This window comes from Ochotona curzoniae, unplaced genomic scaffold, assembly GCF_017591425.1.
Source record: "Ochotona curzoniae isolate NIBS_2020 unplaced genomic scaffold, NIBS_Ocur_1.0 contig_1, whole genome shotgun sequence".
In the NCBI taxonomy this organism is placed as follows: Eukaryota; Metazoa; Chordata; class Mammalia; order Lagomorpha; family Ochotonidae; genus Ochotona; species Ochotona curzoniae.
In genome coordinates, this window is record NW_024464918.1 from 28153122 (window position 1) to 28171815 (window position 18694).

At 45.8% G+C, this 18694-nt stretch overlaps 1 protein-coding gene across 1 annotated transcript in view; it reads left to right on the plus strand.

Moving 5' to 3' along the window:
• Window positions 1–8777: 8777 nt before the first annotated feature.
• Window positions 8778–18694, plus strand: part of PRR16 (proline rich 16) — a 130817-nt gene continuing 120900 nt past the window's right edge. Inside the window, exon 1 of the mRNA XM_040976289.1 lies at window positions 8778–8936. Coding sequence (XP_040832223.1) covers window positions 8778–8936 — 159 coding nt within the window. The remainder of the gene's footprint in view (window positions 8937–18694) is intronic.

Sequence of the window (18694 nt, forward strand, 5' to 3'; positions counted from 1 at the left end):
AAAAAAAAAAAAAGAATTTAGCCAAAATTTACTAATGGCAAATATTCAAAAAATACTTCATATGTTGCCATCCTGTACATATATATTAAAGTTTTCAGACAATACAAAGCATTATGATGAAATTTCACTTAGTGTTATTCTCACGTATTACTAGGCTGCCAGTTGCTTTTCTGTCATATTCTGATGCAGTGTTTGGAGATCTGTAATGCATGTATAGATGTTTTTGCAGCCTCCAATATTAGTGACTCTTTCGGGATTTTAAAAATAGTGAGGATTCGCCAAGCACATGTAGGGAGCTTTAACAGGAGACATGGTTTTAGTGATGTCTCATTGTTATGCAATGTTTCTATGCAGGAGCTGTTTTGAGGACAGCTAATGTTCCTTGACCTGTTTGTATCTTCTGAGCATTCATGTATAGCCAAACACGGTCATTTGTTGATTCTGTGATCTCTCATTAAACACATAATCTGTCTGAATCATCTATATTAGTAAGAATAAAATATTTGGATTCTGTGACATCTAAAGTAATTTCCAGTCCTGAACTTCTATTTTAAAAGAAAAGATCTTGCTATCATTGGTGTGGTAAGCACATGCGTATTTTTTGATGTCTTTTTCGTGTAAGCTTTTGGTTTATTAACTGGCCTTTGGACACTAACGCTGACATGCGCTTCAGCTCTTGGAAGGACACTTGTGCATCGCCCTTTGGTGCAGCGTGACACTTGTATTTCCTTTCCTTTTTCAGTCACCAAAACACATCACTTCTAGATTATCCATAACCTTGTTTTTTCCTCCACACTAATGTCATCATTTTCCCCCTGTATCTGGGGTCAGGGGAGAAACAAAGGGAGAAGCCCCACCCAGCCTCCCACCCATCCCAGATCATCCCCTAGGTGAGGCACGCTTCAAGAGTCCTGCTCAAGCAGTTATGATAGTTCAACAGTTCCGAATTGCTGCCAATCTCGCCGCTCCAAGCACAATGAAATCTCTTCAGAATCCACTGGCTGACATAGTCTCTTCATGGTTGGGGTTCTGAGATCAGCAGTTCAGTTGAAGGGATCTCAGACCTGATTCTTGTGTGAGTTTGCCAATACAGGGTCCAGCACAGTCCATCGCCCCAATCAGTTTATGCACATGCTGGTGGTTGCAATTGCTGAGTCAGTTCTGTTTCCAGCACTGTCTTCCATGCGGACCGATGGTTGTTGCAGTCCAGCCCGATCCTGCCCACTTCATACTCGGCCCTCATGCAAACCAGTGGGAACTGCAGCCTAGTTGGGGCGATTCCCCATAACCCCCACCAGGCCTGGCTCCTACCCTGGTTCCCATGCTTGCAGTATGTACCACAGACATGACCTTTTATATATATCTGGAATAGATTAAGTACCTGAAAGCAAAATAGATTCCAAGCTTAAAAGCAAATGACGTCTTTGCTAATGATGTATTTATTTAGAGTATGTGGTTGATACTTTCTTCTTATTCCACAAAACCTAGGCATTATTTCCAGTCTGCCCTCACTACTCCAACCCAGTTTAGGTCCCCAGCATGTCTTCACTGCATATTCACGACAACAGTTTCAAATGCTTCTCTCTCTCTCCTGCCCTACTCATTTTTTTGTTCTTTACGCAGGACTTCTGCCTTCAACCTTGCGACATGTGGATGCCTGCACTCACATATGTACCCTGTGACTGGCAGGCTTCAAGTTTGTCTCAGAGTCCTGAAGGGAAGCTGCTGTCTTCACATCCCTTCTGGGGCCGCCTTCTCAGTATGTATTCACATGCCCTTTCCAACTTCAGCATCTTGTTTAACAGTAATTGCATCCCAAAGGCTTCATCCCCCATTTGACATGAACATGAATTTGGATAGTGGGAACATGAGCATTCAATTCCTAACAGTGCCTTTTTTTTTTTCTATTTTTGGAGGTTGGGTTGAGGCTAGGCCATAGCTCATGGAATTCTGGTGAGAAAGATGCAGAAAGTGGAAGTATGTCAACTGCATGCAGTGGCACCATCATCATTAACCCTAAGATTTGTGTTATAGTGTCCCAGCTCAGATTCATGGCCCAACTAAATCCTTGTGGCTCAGCATTACAAAAAATGCATTTACGTAGTGTTCTAGTACACACAGACTCAGAATTCAATTCCATTCATTAGAAAAAGAAATGAAGCTCAAGTGCTTTGGCCAACACGTTGGGCAAAATTGGGGTCCCCTGCCACCTGATTTTATAACAAAAGTTTATGCAACTGAAGTGTCTGTTTCACACAGAAAGGGTTACAGTCTGCAAATGCCACTGCCTTCTCAGCCTACACTCCTTTCCATGGAGAAAACATGTCCTGAAGCCTAAGAAAGACAGGAACCTCCTGGTATCCATAAAGTTATCTCAGTGCACAAATGACCCAGTAGGAAGTTCAGTTGCCTTGGTGCGTGCAGAAAATGTTGAGTTCTGCTGAGTGATCAAAATCTCCTTTTTACAGCTGAATGCTGTGCATATTGGCTACTGGCTAGCTCATAGTTGCATCTTCTTGACATACCTGTCAGCATCCTAGACCACAGCATCTTGTCTGGCAAATTCAATCTGGGAAATGGAATGATTGGATTTCTCCTTCAGGCAGGGGACCTACCATCTCAGGGTAAGTGGTAACATTAAAAAAAATTATTTAATTCTATTGCAAGTCAGATATACAGAGAGGAAGATCTTTCGTCCAATGATTCACTCCCCAAGCGCCACAATTGCTGGAACTAAGCCCATCCAAAGCCAGGAGCCCGGAGCCTCTTCCAGGTCTCCAACATGGGTACAGGATCCCAGGGCTTTGGGTCATTCTTAACTGCTTTCTCAGGCCACAAGCAGGGAACTGGATGGGAAGCAGTGCTGCCAGGATTAGAGCCAGCACTGGTGTGGGATTCCATCATGTGCAACACAAGGACTTTAGCCCCTAGGCTACTGTGCCGGGCCCAGTGGTAACCCTTTTTGAGTGATAGGGATGTGTTTGAGTGCTGTTTACTGGGGGGAGGGGGTTAATGTGCTCAGTGATGTTTACGTATAGATCCTTATTTATATAAATGAAGAAGAGATACTAATGGATGAGGGAATTAATGGCTGTGAGCATGAGTACACTAAATGCCTTGGGCCATATTTTGCTGTTTTGTTAAGCACATTAGTAGGGAGCTGGCTTGCAAGTCCAGCAGCCAGGACTCAGAGTGTGACCATGTGGGATGCTGGCATTGCAGGTGACAGCTCTAACCCATTATTCCACAATGCCAGTTCCTCTATTGTTTAATTTTCCTAAGGGCATGCATTCCCTTTTGGGGCAGAAATAGGACACGGGGGTGTATAACATAACCTGATTCGAATGGGACAAATCATATTTCTTCACTACCAGCTTCCTGACCCAAAGAAAGACCACTGCTGATTCATTGCACCTTTCTTAGTGTGAATTTTGGACATCGTGTTGCTTCCTAAAATCACTTCACCTCCATTTATCAGAAAATTACCATAATATGCTGATTTGGTAGACTGACTCATTTTACTGCCATCTGCTGGGAAATGTGGTAATAAATACACAGCTACGTATGAATTTTCCATAGAATGTTACCATTCTATTAGCAGCACTGTCCACAGCGATGCTATGCCACATGACTTGACTGATCTAGATTGAGATCTGTGAATTAAGTTGGACCTGGTAAACTCTCCTAAGAGATATCCCCGATGACCTCTTTCTTTGCCAGTTGACAAGTTATGAAAGATGTGAGACTGAATCTGTCAGTGTCCAACGTTCAATTTTGCAGAGAAATTGGTTGAAGGGATAGAAGCCAGTCCACACTGGGAAGGAAGCAGGCAATGAGGAAAATACAGAGATTGCGATTAATTGGCTTAATGGGTCTCCCATCTCTGACCCCAATCCTGTCTGAAGATGCATCTACTCTTGTCCTATTTTTGTTGAGTTGAGCACAGGTTTTAGTTTCTGCTGTATAGATTAAAAAGTCTCCCAGCTAACATACAGTGGAAGTTGCTTTAATCTGTTGAAGCCGCAATAACCAAATGCTACAGACTGGGCAATTGAGAAAAACAGAAAATGATTTCTCCCAGTCCTGAGAGCTGGGATATCCGCAAACGTGGCCATAGAAGAATGGTTTTTAGTGAGGGTCCACTTCCCAACATGGCACCCTCTGGGGGTTCTTTGATAAGAGCATTAATCTCTTTTGTATGGGCTCTGCCCTCATGAAACAACCAACTCCGGAGTCCTACTCCTCCTTGCAATACCACAGTCTAATTGGTAACAGTTTCAGCACAGGGTGTTTGGGGGACCATGGATGCCAAGTAAAATGACTGTCTGCAGTTGAAAGACAAAGACCGAAGAGACTGAATTAATTCCACTTGTATTGGCGTCATGTGTGCAATTATCCCTTTGTTCCTGCTGAGATATTGTCTCTTTAAAGATAGTAACATGGCTACTCTGTAGCATAAATTCTTTTGCAGAATTACGTTTATAAAAAACATTTTTGAATTATTTTGAAAACAAGTGCACTTTATGCATTCATTTTGATATAAAGCATCCCCTGATAAGTTGCCTTTTAATGCATTTTAAAAAATTTTTACACACTCAAATGCATATGTGTGGGGTCGTTACATGAGCCTTTCACGTACCTGTACATCGCGTACTATTCCAATCAGGGCAAACATATCTGACTGCTCAAACATTTATGAAAAGCATTTGAATTTTATCAATTCTTCCAGCTTTTCTGAAGTACACCGTACAGTATCACACCTACAGGCACACCCTTCTGTGCAACAAATGCCAGACCTTGGCTCTTCAATCTTCTTTTGACTTGGCACCTGTTAGTTCATCTCTCCCTACCCAGACTCCTCTTTACTCTCCCTATCCTCTAGTAACTACTATTCTGGTCTCAGCTTCTCTAAGATCAGCTATCCTGAGAGGTAGAGAGAGAATGCCTACATGCCGATTCACTCCTCAAGTGCCCAAAACTGTCAGGGCTGGGTTAAGTCAAAAGCAGAAACTTGAAGCAACCCAGGTCTTCTGCATAGATGACAGGGACCTAGCTCCCCTGGACTGTCATTCCCTGTCTCGCAAGGAGGCAGAATCAGTTGTGGAGCCTGGACTCAAATTCCCTTATGGAAAATATGCAGCCCAACTGGTGTCTTTGTGACTAGGGAAAATACTGGTGGCCCCAGACCAATATTTTGAGGTTCTACACATTGGATGGCAATGCAGAATTTGTCTCTCTGTGTGTGGTCTATTTCAAAGATGCCTTCCACTTTGTGGCAAATGGCATGACTGAATCAGATTTCTCCATGGATGATATTCTGAAGTTCAAAAGTACCATGTGCATGAATGTTTAGGCTGAATTCAGGCCTTCACGCTCACGAGTTAGACTGCAACCAACATGGGAGTACAGATATCTCGTAGACAGATTTATTTCCTTTGGGCTTGCTGCATGATATAATAATTCCATTGTTACTTTTCTGAGGAAACACTGTGCTATGTTCTGTAATTGTTAATGTTAAATTTACATTCCCACTGGGTGTCTTTCCCCACATCCTCACCAGCACTGGCTGTGTATTGTCTGAATGGAATGTAACGATACCTCAGTGTGCTTTGAATTTCATGCCCTCAATGGTAGGTGTTGTGCATTTTCTTCGTGGATTTATAGACCATTTCCTTCTGCATCTATTGTCCATTTAAAATCAGTCTTGCACTGTTGCTGTTGAGCTGCTTCGGTTCCATATTTATTCTGGATATTTATCCTATTTCAGATGTACAGGTGTAGTCACATCCTTCCATTCTGTACAGAACGTTTTGTGTTCCTTGTGATGAACTCTCGGAAGTTAGCTCGGAGTGACCCACTGCGTGTAGGAAACTCCCGTGTGCACAGGCACACTCAGTTGGATTGGTAAGAGCCTGCAGCTCGAGGAGATGACTACATAAGGATGTGCCACAATTATCCAAGCTTTTCTGCTGCAGAACTCAGAAAATGAGGAATGGACAGAAAGACTATGGTCTTGGATGTACAGTCCCTCGTATAAATGGGCAGGACTCTCCTCTGCTTTAGGTAGAAACATGGTTTGTGTGTGCACTAATTCGCAGCCAACGCCAGTATACAAACACAGCGCGAGAGGGATTCATCTGGAATTCCATTAGGTGTCACACCTGCCGTGTGTGCAGTGCAGTCCGGCTCTCAAGCTTCATGCAAGCTCCTGGGAGCCTAGGATGAGCCAAAAGAATGTCAGCATTTTCCTAAAGTGAGATATAAGGATGAGGAGTGAATCCATTTGATTCCCACCCATGTGCCCTTTATAATCTGCCCTTTCCTCCCTTTATAAGATGTTTTGATTCATGTCTTAGGAAGGCTTGCTGTAGCCACGGTCCATGACAGAAGTCGGTGATAATTGAAGACAGCGCTACTGTTAGCTCCCCCTTGCAGTCCACTCCATGATTACAGACATGTTACAGACATGTTAGGCGACAGCCTTCGTGGATCAGTCCATTGCGGTGTGGGAATGGGTGGTTTGTTTCAGGAAATAGTAATGACTCAGTTTTGAAGCAGAATAGCTTTGTTTTGTAGCAGCAGATACACAGGAGAGCAGGTTTTCCTGCTTAATCTCTAGAGAAGGGGTTTAGGGTAGAGGGGAATAACCTTCCAGGCTGGGAAGGGTTGATTGTACCCTCCCTTCCCCTTGTCCAGTGCCCTGGCCTGCCATCACTGCACTTTTGAGTTCTCAGAGCTCCCTCTCTGTTTCCACCGTCGGGTCCAACATTCAGACCCGGGAGAGTAGCACTTCATCTTCTTGCTTCTTTGGGACCTGTTGCCCTTTCTGACCACTTACCCTTGTTAAGATAGAGGATAGTCGTGAGTGATCAGGATTCCTCTGGAAATGCTCGAGGCTGGAGAGATGAGAGCGGGCAGCATGATCTCCTGCCGCGGAGGATTCAGGCATGTCACTTGTTTGATGTTTCTAACCATCCTTTTCCTCCTTCTGTGAAGTTTCCTCCTTCTGTGAAGCTTTTTAAGTTTTTCCCCCCCAGCATCAGCTACTTCCCACCTTCATTTTTCTCTGCCTTTCCAGCGTTCTTCTATATTTTTTAAAAAATTATTTATTTTTATTGGAAAGTCAGATATACAGACAGGAGAGACAGAGAGGAAGATTTGCCGTCCAATCGTTTACTCCCCAAGTGACGGCAATGGCTGGTGCCGCTCCGATCTGAAGCCAGGAGCCAGGAACCTCCTCCAGGTCTCCCACGTGGGTGCAGGGTCCCAAGGTTTTGGGCCATCCTTGACTGCTTTCCCAGGCCACAAACAGGGAGCTGGATGGGAAGTGGAGCTGCCAGGGTTAGAACCGGCGCTCATATGGGATCCCGGCGTGTTCAAGTCGAGGACTTTACCTGCTAGGCCACGGTGCCCTCTCCTGTATCCTTTTTGACACCATTCGTAGTCCCCCTCCTTCTTTCGCTTTTCTTCTTCTATATTCCCCAAAGGATTTTCTCAAGAATTGTCCAGAATAGAGAGTACTTGATGATTTGGAATTTGAGAGGGAAGTCAGTGCGCTTTCACGTGTGTGCCTGGTAACAAACAGCCCTAGAGAGCTCTAACAAGGCCAGTGGCCTCTTAGCAGGGGCAGGGACTGCAGCCGGCCAGGCCAGGCTAAGAGCCCGGGGCTTTTCCAGGACGGTGATTGGGGCCCCAGCTGATGAGCGTGATGGCCTCCCACTGAGCACGAGCTGGGAGCTTCTGATTAACCCTGCTGTCCAGGAGTGCTTTTGGCAGCAAAATAGCTGACACCTGGGCTAACGGAGCATGGAAGGAAGATCAGCGGGAGCTCCAAGCAGGAGCATCCCTCTGGTGCTCGGGTCTCCTGAAGAGGAATGGTAGCCCCAAAACCCCCAAGGCACCAACAGCCAGAGCAGAAAGGAGATGGCACAGATCGGACACGCAGCCAAGATGACTCAGACAGTCTCCGGGGGTTTCTGGTGTGGGGAGTTCAGACGCACACTTGGCACTGCGCACTCGCTGTCATCCGCAGCGTGAATGCGTCTGGCTGGGTCGAGCAGGCGGGTTCATTTTTTTTTTAATTCCGGAGCATGGGGGTAGGCTTCTAGTCTGGCTCTCTCTTTTAACAATGTTGAACCCGTAGGTTATAGGAGAAAGACGGGAGGTGACCGGACATTGTGTGGTCCAGGACAAGCACTGTAGGGTCACTTTAGTCCAAGTCCGGATCCCGCCGCGCCCGTTCCCAAACTAAGCCTAATGTCTGCCAGCGGGCAGGGCGAGAGGAAGGCCAGCCAGGTGTGCGCAGCCCACGGCCCCCGTGCGATGCAAGTGTGTTCAAGTGTGTGTGCAGGGGGTGGGGGGTGAGTGGGGGCCTTTCGGACCCAGGGCGCGGGGCTCCCCAGACTAGAACTCGCATCCTCGCACCCCGGCGCGCCGGGCCCGAGGGCCGCGGGCGCTGTCTCTCCCTGCCAGCCGGCGCGCCCGTGGTGGCGAGCGGGCGGGGAGCGAGCGGGTGCGCGGCGCGGGCGGCGGGCGGAGGCGCAGGCGCGCTGCTCGGCCGTGTGCGGCCCCGCGCCGAGCGCCGCGGCTCGCGAGTCGATGGCAGCAGCGCCGTGCGGCCGCGCGGCCGAGCGCCCCGCATCGCCACCCGCCGCCGGCGCCCCGGGAGCGCCCGGGATGCGGGGGGACCCGGGCGGCCGGAGCAGCGCCAGCCACGAGGGCGCGCAGCAGCGTCCGCTCGGCCGCCTGTGCTGACCTGCCTCGCCCGCCCCCAGAGAATGTCAGCCAAGTCCAAGGGGACCCCGTCGTCGTCCGCTCCAGCCGAGGGACCGCCGGCAGCCTCCACGACCAAGGTGAAGGAGCAGATCAAGATCATCGTGGAGGACCTGGAGTTAGTTCTGGGCGACCTGAAGGACGTAGCCAAAGAACTTAAGGAGGTGAGGGGCGCGGGCTGGGCTGGGAGCGGGGTGCGTCGCGTCCCGGGGGGCCTGGGGAGCCGCGGCTCTGCTAACTCCTGGGAACGGCGGAGGTGGCTGCACGCGGACTTTTCTGGGCTCGGGCGCCTCCCCTAAGAGTTGTTCTTGCACTTTTTTTTTTCTTTTTAAACGAGGACAAAATCAACTAGTGTTTCCTCGACAGGGCTGGCAACGGAGGCGCGCCGGGGTCGCAGGGCGAGGGTGGCCGGCAAGGGAAGTGCGCTCCCTTGGCCCGCGCTGCCCGGGATTGCCCAGTGCGCTCAGGCTGGCAGCTCCCGAGCCGCAGCTGGGGGGAAGCCGGGCTTCGGGCGGTGGGCCAGGCCAAGGAGGGCAGCGAGGGGAAACTCGGCCCCCTGCTTGCTGCTCACCCACCGAGACCCCTGGGCCCAGCGGGGGGCCACCCCTGCTGCCGCGGGCTGAGCCTGGCCTGGGGCCCTGGAGGGGCTGAGGAACTTTGTCACTTTGGCGGTTTTCAAAGCATCCTCTGTGCCCCTCTGAGCGCAGTGCCCCGACACCGTGGGGCTCCCTCAACCCCTCACTTGGTCCTGTCGCCACTTGGCGTGGACTCCGGGCAGCAGCACCCAGGCGAGCGCCTGTGTGTGTGTGTGTGTGTGTGTGTGTGTGTGTGTGTGTGTGTGTGTGTGTCGTGCACCCGGGTCTCGCCACTACGTCCCAGCGCTGTACTGGTCTTGTCTTACCCTCTTTTCCTCATCACACCTCAGGCTCCCCCTTTTTCCCTGCTCCGCCCCGCAGCGATCAGGAGGGAGAGAAACCGAGACCCTGTCTGGGTTGCAGCTGCGTAACTCAGGCTGCGGGGCGAGGCGGGGCCGGGGTGGCCCGAAGGGGTGGGGTCTCCTGCGGGCAGGGTGAGCAGCTCTGGGGGTCCAAGGCAGGGCTGTGTGGGAGACAGGACTAACTTCCGAAGCAAGGGTGGCCGTGAGGGATGGGGCGGGCATCGTCTAAGGCCGGAATTACCCGGTTTCTGAAGCCAGGAAAGGGTGGTTTCCTCGGGTCTCCAGGCCAGGGTCCCCGCCAGTCCACCCCCGTGCTCCCTGTGAACTGAAACTCGGAGGGTGTGCCCAGATTCTCGCCTGCTCACGGCGGCGAGCGCACCAGCCGCCAGTGGCGTTCCTGTGGGTTGCCCTGGGGGTTGGTCATCCTCACCGCCAGGGGCTTCTAAGCCGTGGGAGAAGCCGCTGGCTTTCCCGGGGTTCTCCGCCAGTGGCTGGCAGATGGAGGGGCTTCAAGTTGAAACGCCCAGTCTGAAAATGCTATTCCTCTTTTGTGACCCTTTTAATCTGAGGATTTAAATAGCCTAGATCTGCATTTGAAACATTACGGCGTGGCTTTATTATTTATTAAAGGAACGAACCAGACATGCTCCTGTGGTTAACAGTGTGTGTTGCCGCCGGGGGCTGCGGGGGTGGAAGGCGCAGGACTCGGATGTGGGGTGGCCGCGCCTCGCATCTGTGGCCTCTGCTTGCTTGGGCGATGCGACAGGCCAGTGTCCTCCCACCGCTCCGGACGGGGCCAAGTGAGAGCAGCTGGCTCCACTCTGCAGCATTGCCTCGGCGCTGGAGACCCAGGGGGTCTGGTGCCCAGCTGCTTCACTGGGTCCTTGCGGCTCTTGATTTGTCTTGATTTGGAACCACAACGATGCAAATTGTGGAGTCCGCTGATCATTCTGAATTTGTTTTTATTATTTTTTAAGGAGGAAGGTTTTTGGTTTGTTTGTTTGTTTGTTTTTAAAGAAAGTCTAGTACTGTATGTACAGCCAAGTAGGCAGAGGGGTTTGATTGATGGGGAAGGTTTGCCTGGATGGTTTGGAAGCTCCCGGAGCCTCCAGCAGGGCCTGTGTGGTACAGATCTCACTGCCACCGTGAAGTGTGTGGGTGATGCTTTCTGTGAAGGTGGCAGCTCCGGTTTGAATATGGCAGCAGACAGACCCCAGCCGAGTATGCAGCCCCGTGACTATTAATATATTGTGAGTGAAAACTATTTTGAGGACAAAATATTTATAGGACGTGTTTAACCCGTGACATCTTACAGTTGTTCAGCATTTATCTTTTCAGGGTAATACTGCACATGTGACTGGAACAGGCCTTCGATGTAGTTTTGAGGCAATAGTCAGAAGTCTGTAGATTGCAAGACTTATTGGTACCCATGCATGTGGCTTCGAAATGGAAATGTTGCTATAAATCAGTTGTGATAATCAATATTCTGCGTGTTTATAATTCCATATATGCATATTTAGACTTTTTTATTGCTTAATTGGCAATGCTGTACTTTTAGACTTTAGGTTGGCAATGAGCTTTTATCAATATGGAACAGAAATTGAGAGTTAAAAAATTGATTATTATTGGATCCCCATATCTGTTCATGGTTTTGATGTGTATGTTTCGTTCTAGTTGAGATGGAGTTGGTTTTCATTCATTCATTCATTCATTCATTCATTCATTCATTCATTTTTCAAGTGTCCTGTCCTTTAAGCTTTGCATAAAGTCCACACCAACATTTGATATTTCTGTGGGGTTATTTTGAAATTGTTTTTTGTGGTAGAAATCTTCTGGACTTTGGCCATCTATTAATTCAGATAGCAAGGTAGAGCCACAAGGAGCCGTAGCTGCCTTGAAACAGTTCAGTAATTAAAAGCAAGACTCCTCCGCCCACCAAAGAGAGCTGTTATTAGGGTGTCATTTGTGGTTGAGTATATTAACTCTGTTGGTTATAATTGAATCCCAAATTGGAGGAAGGGAAACAAAATTTCTAGAAAGACTAAGAGCAGTTATATTCTACTCTCAGACCTCACTTAACTTCAGTTTTCAGAAATAATATGAGTCATTCTCCCTTCCAAGCTATAACGGAAAAGCCTTAAATATAATTGAGTATATTTCTGCAGCACCTGCTATGTGCCAAGTTCTCTAGTGCCTTTTTATTGTACTGAGATGAGTAAGTATACTTACTGGTCTCCGTGAGCTCAGTGGTTTATTTGGGAATGCATTTATCCTGCTATCCAACACAAGTAATATGGAGGCCTCACATCTCTGAATAGTCACTCTCAGAATTGAACTGGGAAAGAAAGCAGAATCGAGAATGAGTGTACGTTGGTTTATAAACTAAGGTATGCTGCGTGCTTGGTAGTACCCTGAGACTTGAGTAAAGAATGTCAAAACTTAGAAAGATGGTGAGATAGCAATTTTGAGGGAAACAGTTTATTCAGGTTATCGTGTGATGGACTGATGCAATAAGTAAGAGCAAAATATTCAAATATGATAGCTACATATTGAACATTTCCATTAAAAGTAAGTGCTTTGGAGAAGAAGAGTCAAAGCAAAGAGTTCCAAATCTATAAACAGAGTAAGATATGAAGAGGTAGATAGGAGAAGCAATGGATACCAAAGGCTTGGAATGCAAAACCGATCCATGTTGTTTCTGCACATTGAAAAAACCATGAACAAAATGAGGGCTGAACCTCAGGCTGTGGAGTAGAGTTAGCCAAATCTGGTACAAGGGGTGTGGATGACACTTTCTCACTAAAAACATGTACAGATACAGCTATTGCTTTTCCAAAATACTTCTCAACTGTTGTAACATTTGGGGATTGCAGTTTGCCTCTTCTTTGCTGAAGATCTCACTGGTAAATTGTTTTGCAACAAATGTTGGTGTTAGCAGAACCCACAGATCTGGGAGAGATTGGAATCTCTAAACAGACAGCCTTTTCCCCGGGAGCAAAATTCACTTCCGCCACAGCTGGATTCTGTGTTAGTTTTGATTTTAATGACCATGATCTTGTAGCACTCAACTCTTTGATTTTTATGTCAGAGCACTGTATGTTCTGGACTGCACATGAGGGGTCTTCAGAAACATTCATAGAGTGTGCATCAGTGAAAAAAATGTCTGCATGGATTGCAAAAAGCTTTTTGTAGCAAAATGAACTAGTATCAACACATTGTAGCATGTCTACAGTGCTGCTAAGTTTTAGACCCTCAGAAGGGTAAGACATCTTCAAATAGAATAATTATGAGAGCAACACGCATACTGCTGAAAGTGATGTAAAGGCAAATGTCCAACATATAGCCAAGTTTAGGTAGAAGAAGGTGAAATCACTGATTGGAGAATTGTGGTTTTTCCAAAATAGTTTTGAAGACAGAGCATACCTGAGGCAGGGGCTAAGCAGAAGTTTAATGGGAGTAGAAGTGGACCAGTGAAGAGTGAAAGCTTGGCTGGAGTTTCCTGGGTTACTCCAATCCTTTTGCTTGCTGAGTTTCTGCAAGAGAATACTGGCTGCATGGGTAGAGAATGCCCCCCAAAGCTTCAGGAAGAAATGGCCCAGGAAGGAGTCAGCACACTGTGCCTGGGAGTGCTCCTGTGCAATCTCCTCACCCTCCAGGGGAGCCAGAGCACGTGTTATCCTCCCACCCCGGGAGTGCTCCCATGGGGTCTCCTCACCCTCCAGGGGAGCCAGAGTTAGCCCGGAAATCATCCACCTGACACTCCTGGACTGGCTTCTCACTTCTTTTTGTTTCCTAATCCTAAAACAGCCTTCAAAGGCACCTGTTTTTCTTCAGTTTATATTGCAGTGAGAACTTAGATTCTCAGGACCCCTGCTTGTTCTTTAGGGATATAGCTATTACCTAAGAAAGCATCTTGAGTTTTATGGGATTTTGTGTTGAGAGAGTTTGTATTTTGTATTTCTATGTTTTAATTCCATTTTCTATGATTGTGCATGTATATATCTGCATATATGTGTGTGTTCACACACATATATGTACATATATATGAAAGAGATAGCAGAAGTTTTATATGGACTCCAAAAGTTCATATGTATGTATGAATATTAAAAAATTTATTCCTAAAAAAGGTTATATTTGAGTTTCATTTCCACAGTCTTTCTGAAGCACCTGTATGTGTAGTTACTTCTGTATATACACATACACACGCAAGGCTGCCTCGGGTATGACATTCTGTTTCTCTGGAGAAGCTGCTGGGGTCAGCATGCTTCTCATAAAGGAGCCAGTTCAGATGAGATGCTGTGTCAGTGAGTGAGCTCAAGTCACTCTGATTGGCCCCTTCCGTGGGGACGCCTGTCAGCACTGTGACTGTGGAATGGAAAGCAGCCACGATGCTCCTTGCATAACAAACCCAGCAGGTTCAACTCCAGTGTAATTGGGAAACACTTAAAAGCTTATGGGGAACAATCTGATTTTGGAATGATGAAACTAAACCTAACAGAAATTACAATTGTCTACAAAATATTTTTGCTTTTAATGTTCCTTGCTTTTTAGTGGCTTACCCACTCCAAGTTCTGTGGTTTATTGCTCTGGGAAATCCTGTTGCATATATTTTGGTTAAAGAGGCCATGTCTAGAAAACTCATTACCAGGAAATATTACAGGGAATAATCTGGAGTATTTTCCAAGGGCTAAAGTTGGGAATGGTGGAATTTAATGTTCATGAAATGGTGGCAATAGCTGTACCTTCACAGCCCTGTACAACAGTCAACCGCCACCCTCCCAACCTGGGTGCTTTTTTTGGATATCCTGTGACTGGGCCACATCTGTGTGGTCCTGGGGAAATGCAGATAGGCAATAACCATCTTTCTGGAACTTTCTCTTTCCAATGAATTGACCCATTCGATAACCAGAGAATTAGCTGACGAGATATTCAGGCAGCCCCAAAGTAATAGAGAGTGTGCACCAGGCAGTAGCAAAGTAATAGATAATAAAATCACTGTGACAGGTGTCACTGGTCCTCAGATGATGTTCTTCCCCATCCTTACTGCCCTGAGAATCTCAAATATTTAAATCTAAATATAGGAAGAGTTAGAAACACAAGTTTGGCCAAAACATACTTTCTCAAATTATAGGACCTGTAGAATTGGTTCATGAAAAAAAATTGAGAGAGGTAAAATTGCATTATATTATCCATTCAGTTCTGGTGAAATTGTGCATGATTGACATCAAGGTAAAAACAAGATTAATAAGTAACAAATGATCTTTTAAAAAGTGAACATTTTCCTTTTTCATGATTCTAGAGGTAACAGAATAGGCAGATATTATTAAAAAGTTTGGAAATGTATGAAAAGTTTCTAAAAAAACACAAACTATCCTTAATACTGTGCACTAATACACATGATTTACAGATTTCTATATTTATGTGTGGAGAGCTGGGGAGGGAAGGACAAGAGGAGAGAGAAGAGGGGACAGGAAAAGGAGGAGACACTCCCAATAAAAAAAAAATCTGGCTGTTTTAAGAAGTGGCTTAACCTACTGACAGAATTCTAGGCCTGGTATCCTAAGCATGTTGTTCTGATTCCTTTTGTTTTCTATGCATATCTAAGCTTAGAGAAGATAATGCAAGTTGAAAATACTGGGCAGCTTCCTGTTTTGTGGAACCATTACAACCATTGGACGTACTTACTGTATGTCACTTCAATAGTGAATAGTGTATTTACAGCTCTTTTTGATGTTAAGTATAAGTAGAAATAATGTTGTGCTGACAATTTCGTAGAAAGCTAAAGCGTAGATCTTACTCTTTGCTTTACGCTCCTCTCAGTGTGTTGCTGTTCAATCTTTAGCTCCTCGGCAACAGACAGGAGAGCCAAGTCCTGCTGTTGTCCATGTAACAGGTAAGACAATGGAGGCCAGAGAGGCCCGTCACTTGCACAGGGTCCTGGGTTTCTGATGGAAAACTGAGGCTTCAGCAGGAGTTAATTGAGGGTTAGGGATTTGGCATCTAGCCACCAGACTCCCTTTTCTTTCTTTCTTTCTTTTTTTCTTTTTAAATTTATTTTTATTGGAAAGGCAGATATACAGAGAGGAGAGACAGAGAGGAAGATCTTCCGTCCAGTGATTTACTCCCCAAGTGAGCACAAGGGCCAATGCTATGCCAATCCGAAGCCAGGAACTTCTTCCGGGTCTCCCACGCGGGTGCAGGGTCCCAAGGCTTTGGGCCGTCCTTGACTGCTTTCCCAGGCCACAGGCAGGGAGCTGGATGGGAAGTGGGGCTGCCGGGATTAGAACCGGCGTCCATATGGGATCCAGGGCGTGCAAGGCGAGGACCTTAACCACTGTGCCGCTGCACCGGGCCCCAGACTCCCTTTTCTTGCTTTTTACATGTTCGTAGAAGTTGAGGATGTGAAAGTTTTGGATTTGGCAGTCCAGGTTGGAGTTTTCGTTTTTTTGCTCGTTTGTTTTGTTTTGTTTTGTTGTTCCTTTTAGCAGCAGTGGTTGTATAGATCTTGACTTTCACATTTGGAGTAAGCCACTCAAGTTAGAACTTACTGTGTAACTTTAATGTCTTCAGGATAAAAGTCATTGTCTTCTTGAGTTACACTAATTTTAGTTAGCAGAATTTAGGTTACATTATTGGTCAGTAAGTTAGACCTTGCAGCTTCCACTTTGCAATAGACAGCTACTGGAGTGGACATAGTGAGGCTTCAACAAGGATGTCAGTACAGCTATGACATAACTGTTTATAGTATGGCTTAAAGAACAAAAAGAACAGTTAGTATGGGTGCTTGATGCTATACAGCATTGTATGTGGTTGTTTCAAAGGAAGAAAAATGATTGCTGCTTCCTACTTTGTTATCATATTGCCTTAGAAATACAATCTTTAACATGTTCTGAAATACATAGGCTTTGGTACTGGAAATTTTATCAAGCAGAAACTCACTATACTGGATCCTGATGTGGTATGTTACTTAGTAATTAGATTTACTATAGAACCTTTCATGTTATTGATTAAAAGTCAACCCTTCTTCCTAATATATACAAGGTGCAGGTAATGGTCTTACTTCAAGACCCCGATGTTGTTTTCCTTATGTTGAAAAGCCATTAGGAAGAACCACTCTAAATCAAGGTTTCCCATAGGACCCAAGAACTTGGCAATATTTCACCTTTAAAAAGAGCCAGAAAGTAACATTAACTGACGTAAGAAGATAAAGACATGTCTAATTAATGTCTAAATCAAAGTAGCCTCACAAGGTGGCCTGTCAGCTGAGGACAAACGTTGCCCTTTGTGGCGTAAGCTGATTTTCTTGTTGAGAATGGAAAGGCAGGAAGGTTCGGAAGGAATTAAGCTCCACTCTGCCCTGTCAGAGAGAAGATAGCAACACTGTGCTTGTGGGGGCTGAATGTTACTATGTGGAATAACTGGAGGAAATGAAATGACATGCCTGTGTCCAATGACTAAGTCATCATGCTATAATACAGGATTGGGATGCAATGTTTGCCTAACAAAAGCAAATTTGGTGATTTGGTAAAATAGGTTCTCTTCCCTGGTGTCACACAAGGTAACCTGCTATGATGGGAGAAATTTGCCACTTTTATAGTAATATCAAGTTAAAAAAAAAAACTGATTCAGTCTGTTCCCTTCTAATTCTAGTGATTCTTTCATGTTCTCTCATATCAAAAGACTGCTTTTGGATGAATGGCTAAAGTGGACATTTCTCCTAGGTGGGAGACTCATAGCCTCAATTTCCACACATGTTCAGGTGGGAATGGCTCGGGGATGGGACATCCTTAAGGGATAAAACAAGTGGTGACCTTTATGGAAAAAAAAAAAATCTTAATGCCCAATTGCATAATCTTCTGGAATAAAAGTCATGGCTGAGAAGGAAAAGGGAAAAAGAAAAAGAGGTGTCCATCACTACACACCCCCCAAATCCGCTGGCCTTTGTTGTTGAGTGAATAAGTCATTTATCAGCAGTTTAGTAATGTTAGGTGGACCCAGCTGAACATAGTGTCCAAGTGTAAATGTGTGCCTGTGTACATGTGTTTTTTCACTGCTCCCTCCAAGCTCAGAACATTGGTGTGTCTAGTACTTACTATGATATGTGCCAATCTGGGGTACTACATAGGAGACAGAATGTTTCCAGAACATTTTGTAAATTAAGCCTGTTCTTGGAAGAAGGCATTTAGCCTGGTACTTAAGATGCCTGTGTTCTTCCTTGGAGCACCTGGATTCTATTCTTGGCTGCAGTGCTGGACTCTAGCTTCCTGCTCAGGCAGACGCTGGGAGCTCCAGTGGTAGGGCTTCCGTGGCCCTCAGCAGGGGAACCTACACTGTTCCCAGCTCTCAGCTTAAGCCTGATCCAGTCACACGGGCAGTAGGTGTTTGAAAGAGAGAGTTCTTTGTCTACAAAGATAAAAAGATAAGCATATCGTCTTCTGAAGCTGATCCTGGAACCGCCTTTTGTTGGGTCTTAGCGTTTTCCTGTGGACTACTAATACATGAATTATGACTAACATGGGGTATTGGTATGTATCAGTCACTGTGCGCTTAAGATTGTAAATGATCCAAGCACGAAGTATGAGGCTGTGCCCCTGAGGGCCCTGCCCCCCTCAAGGAAGGTGGATGTGGCCTCTGGAAGGATGTTTTAGATGAGGTTTTTGGGTGGCGTGCTCAGTTACCCATAGGAGGTGTAGACAGAAGAAACATTTTTCTCATTCTCTGTTTCAATTCTTTTTTTTTTTTTGAATAATGCATTCTCAACTTTGTATAGCAAGATCTGTAGTAACTCCTGCAATGCAAGAGATAATAAAAACTTTATGGAACATATTCATATCATGAAAAAGCTATAAATGAATTTCATCAAATTTTAAGAAAAATGAAATTTTCATCTTTCACGTACTACTTTTTGAAAAATAATCTCTTTTTATTTGCAAGGCAGATCTTATACATACAAAGGTCTTTCATTTGCTGGTTCACTGCCCGGAT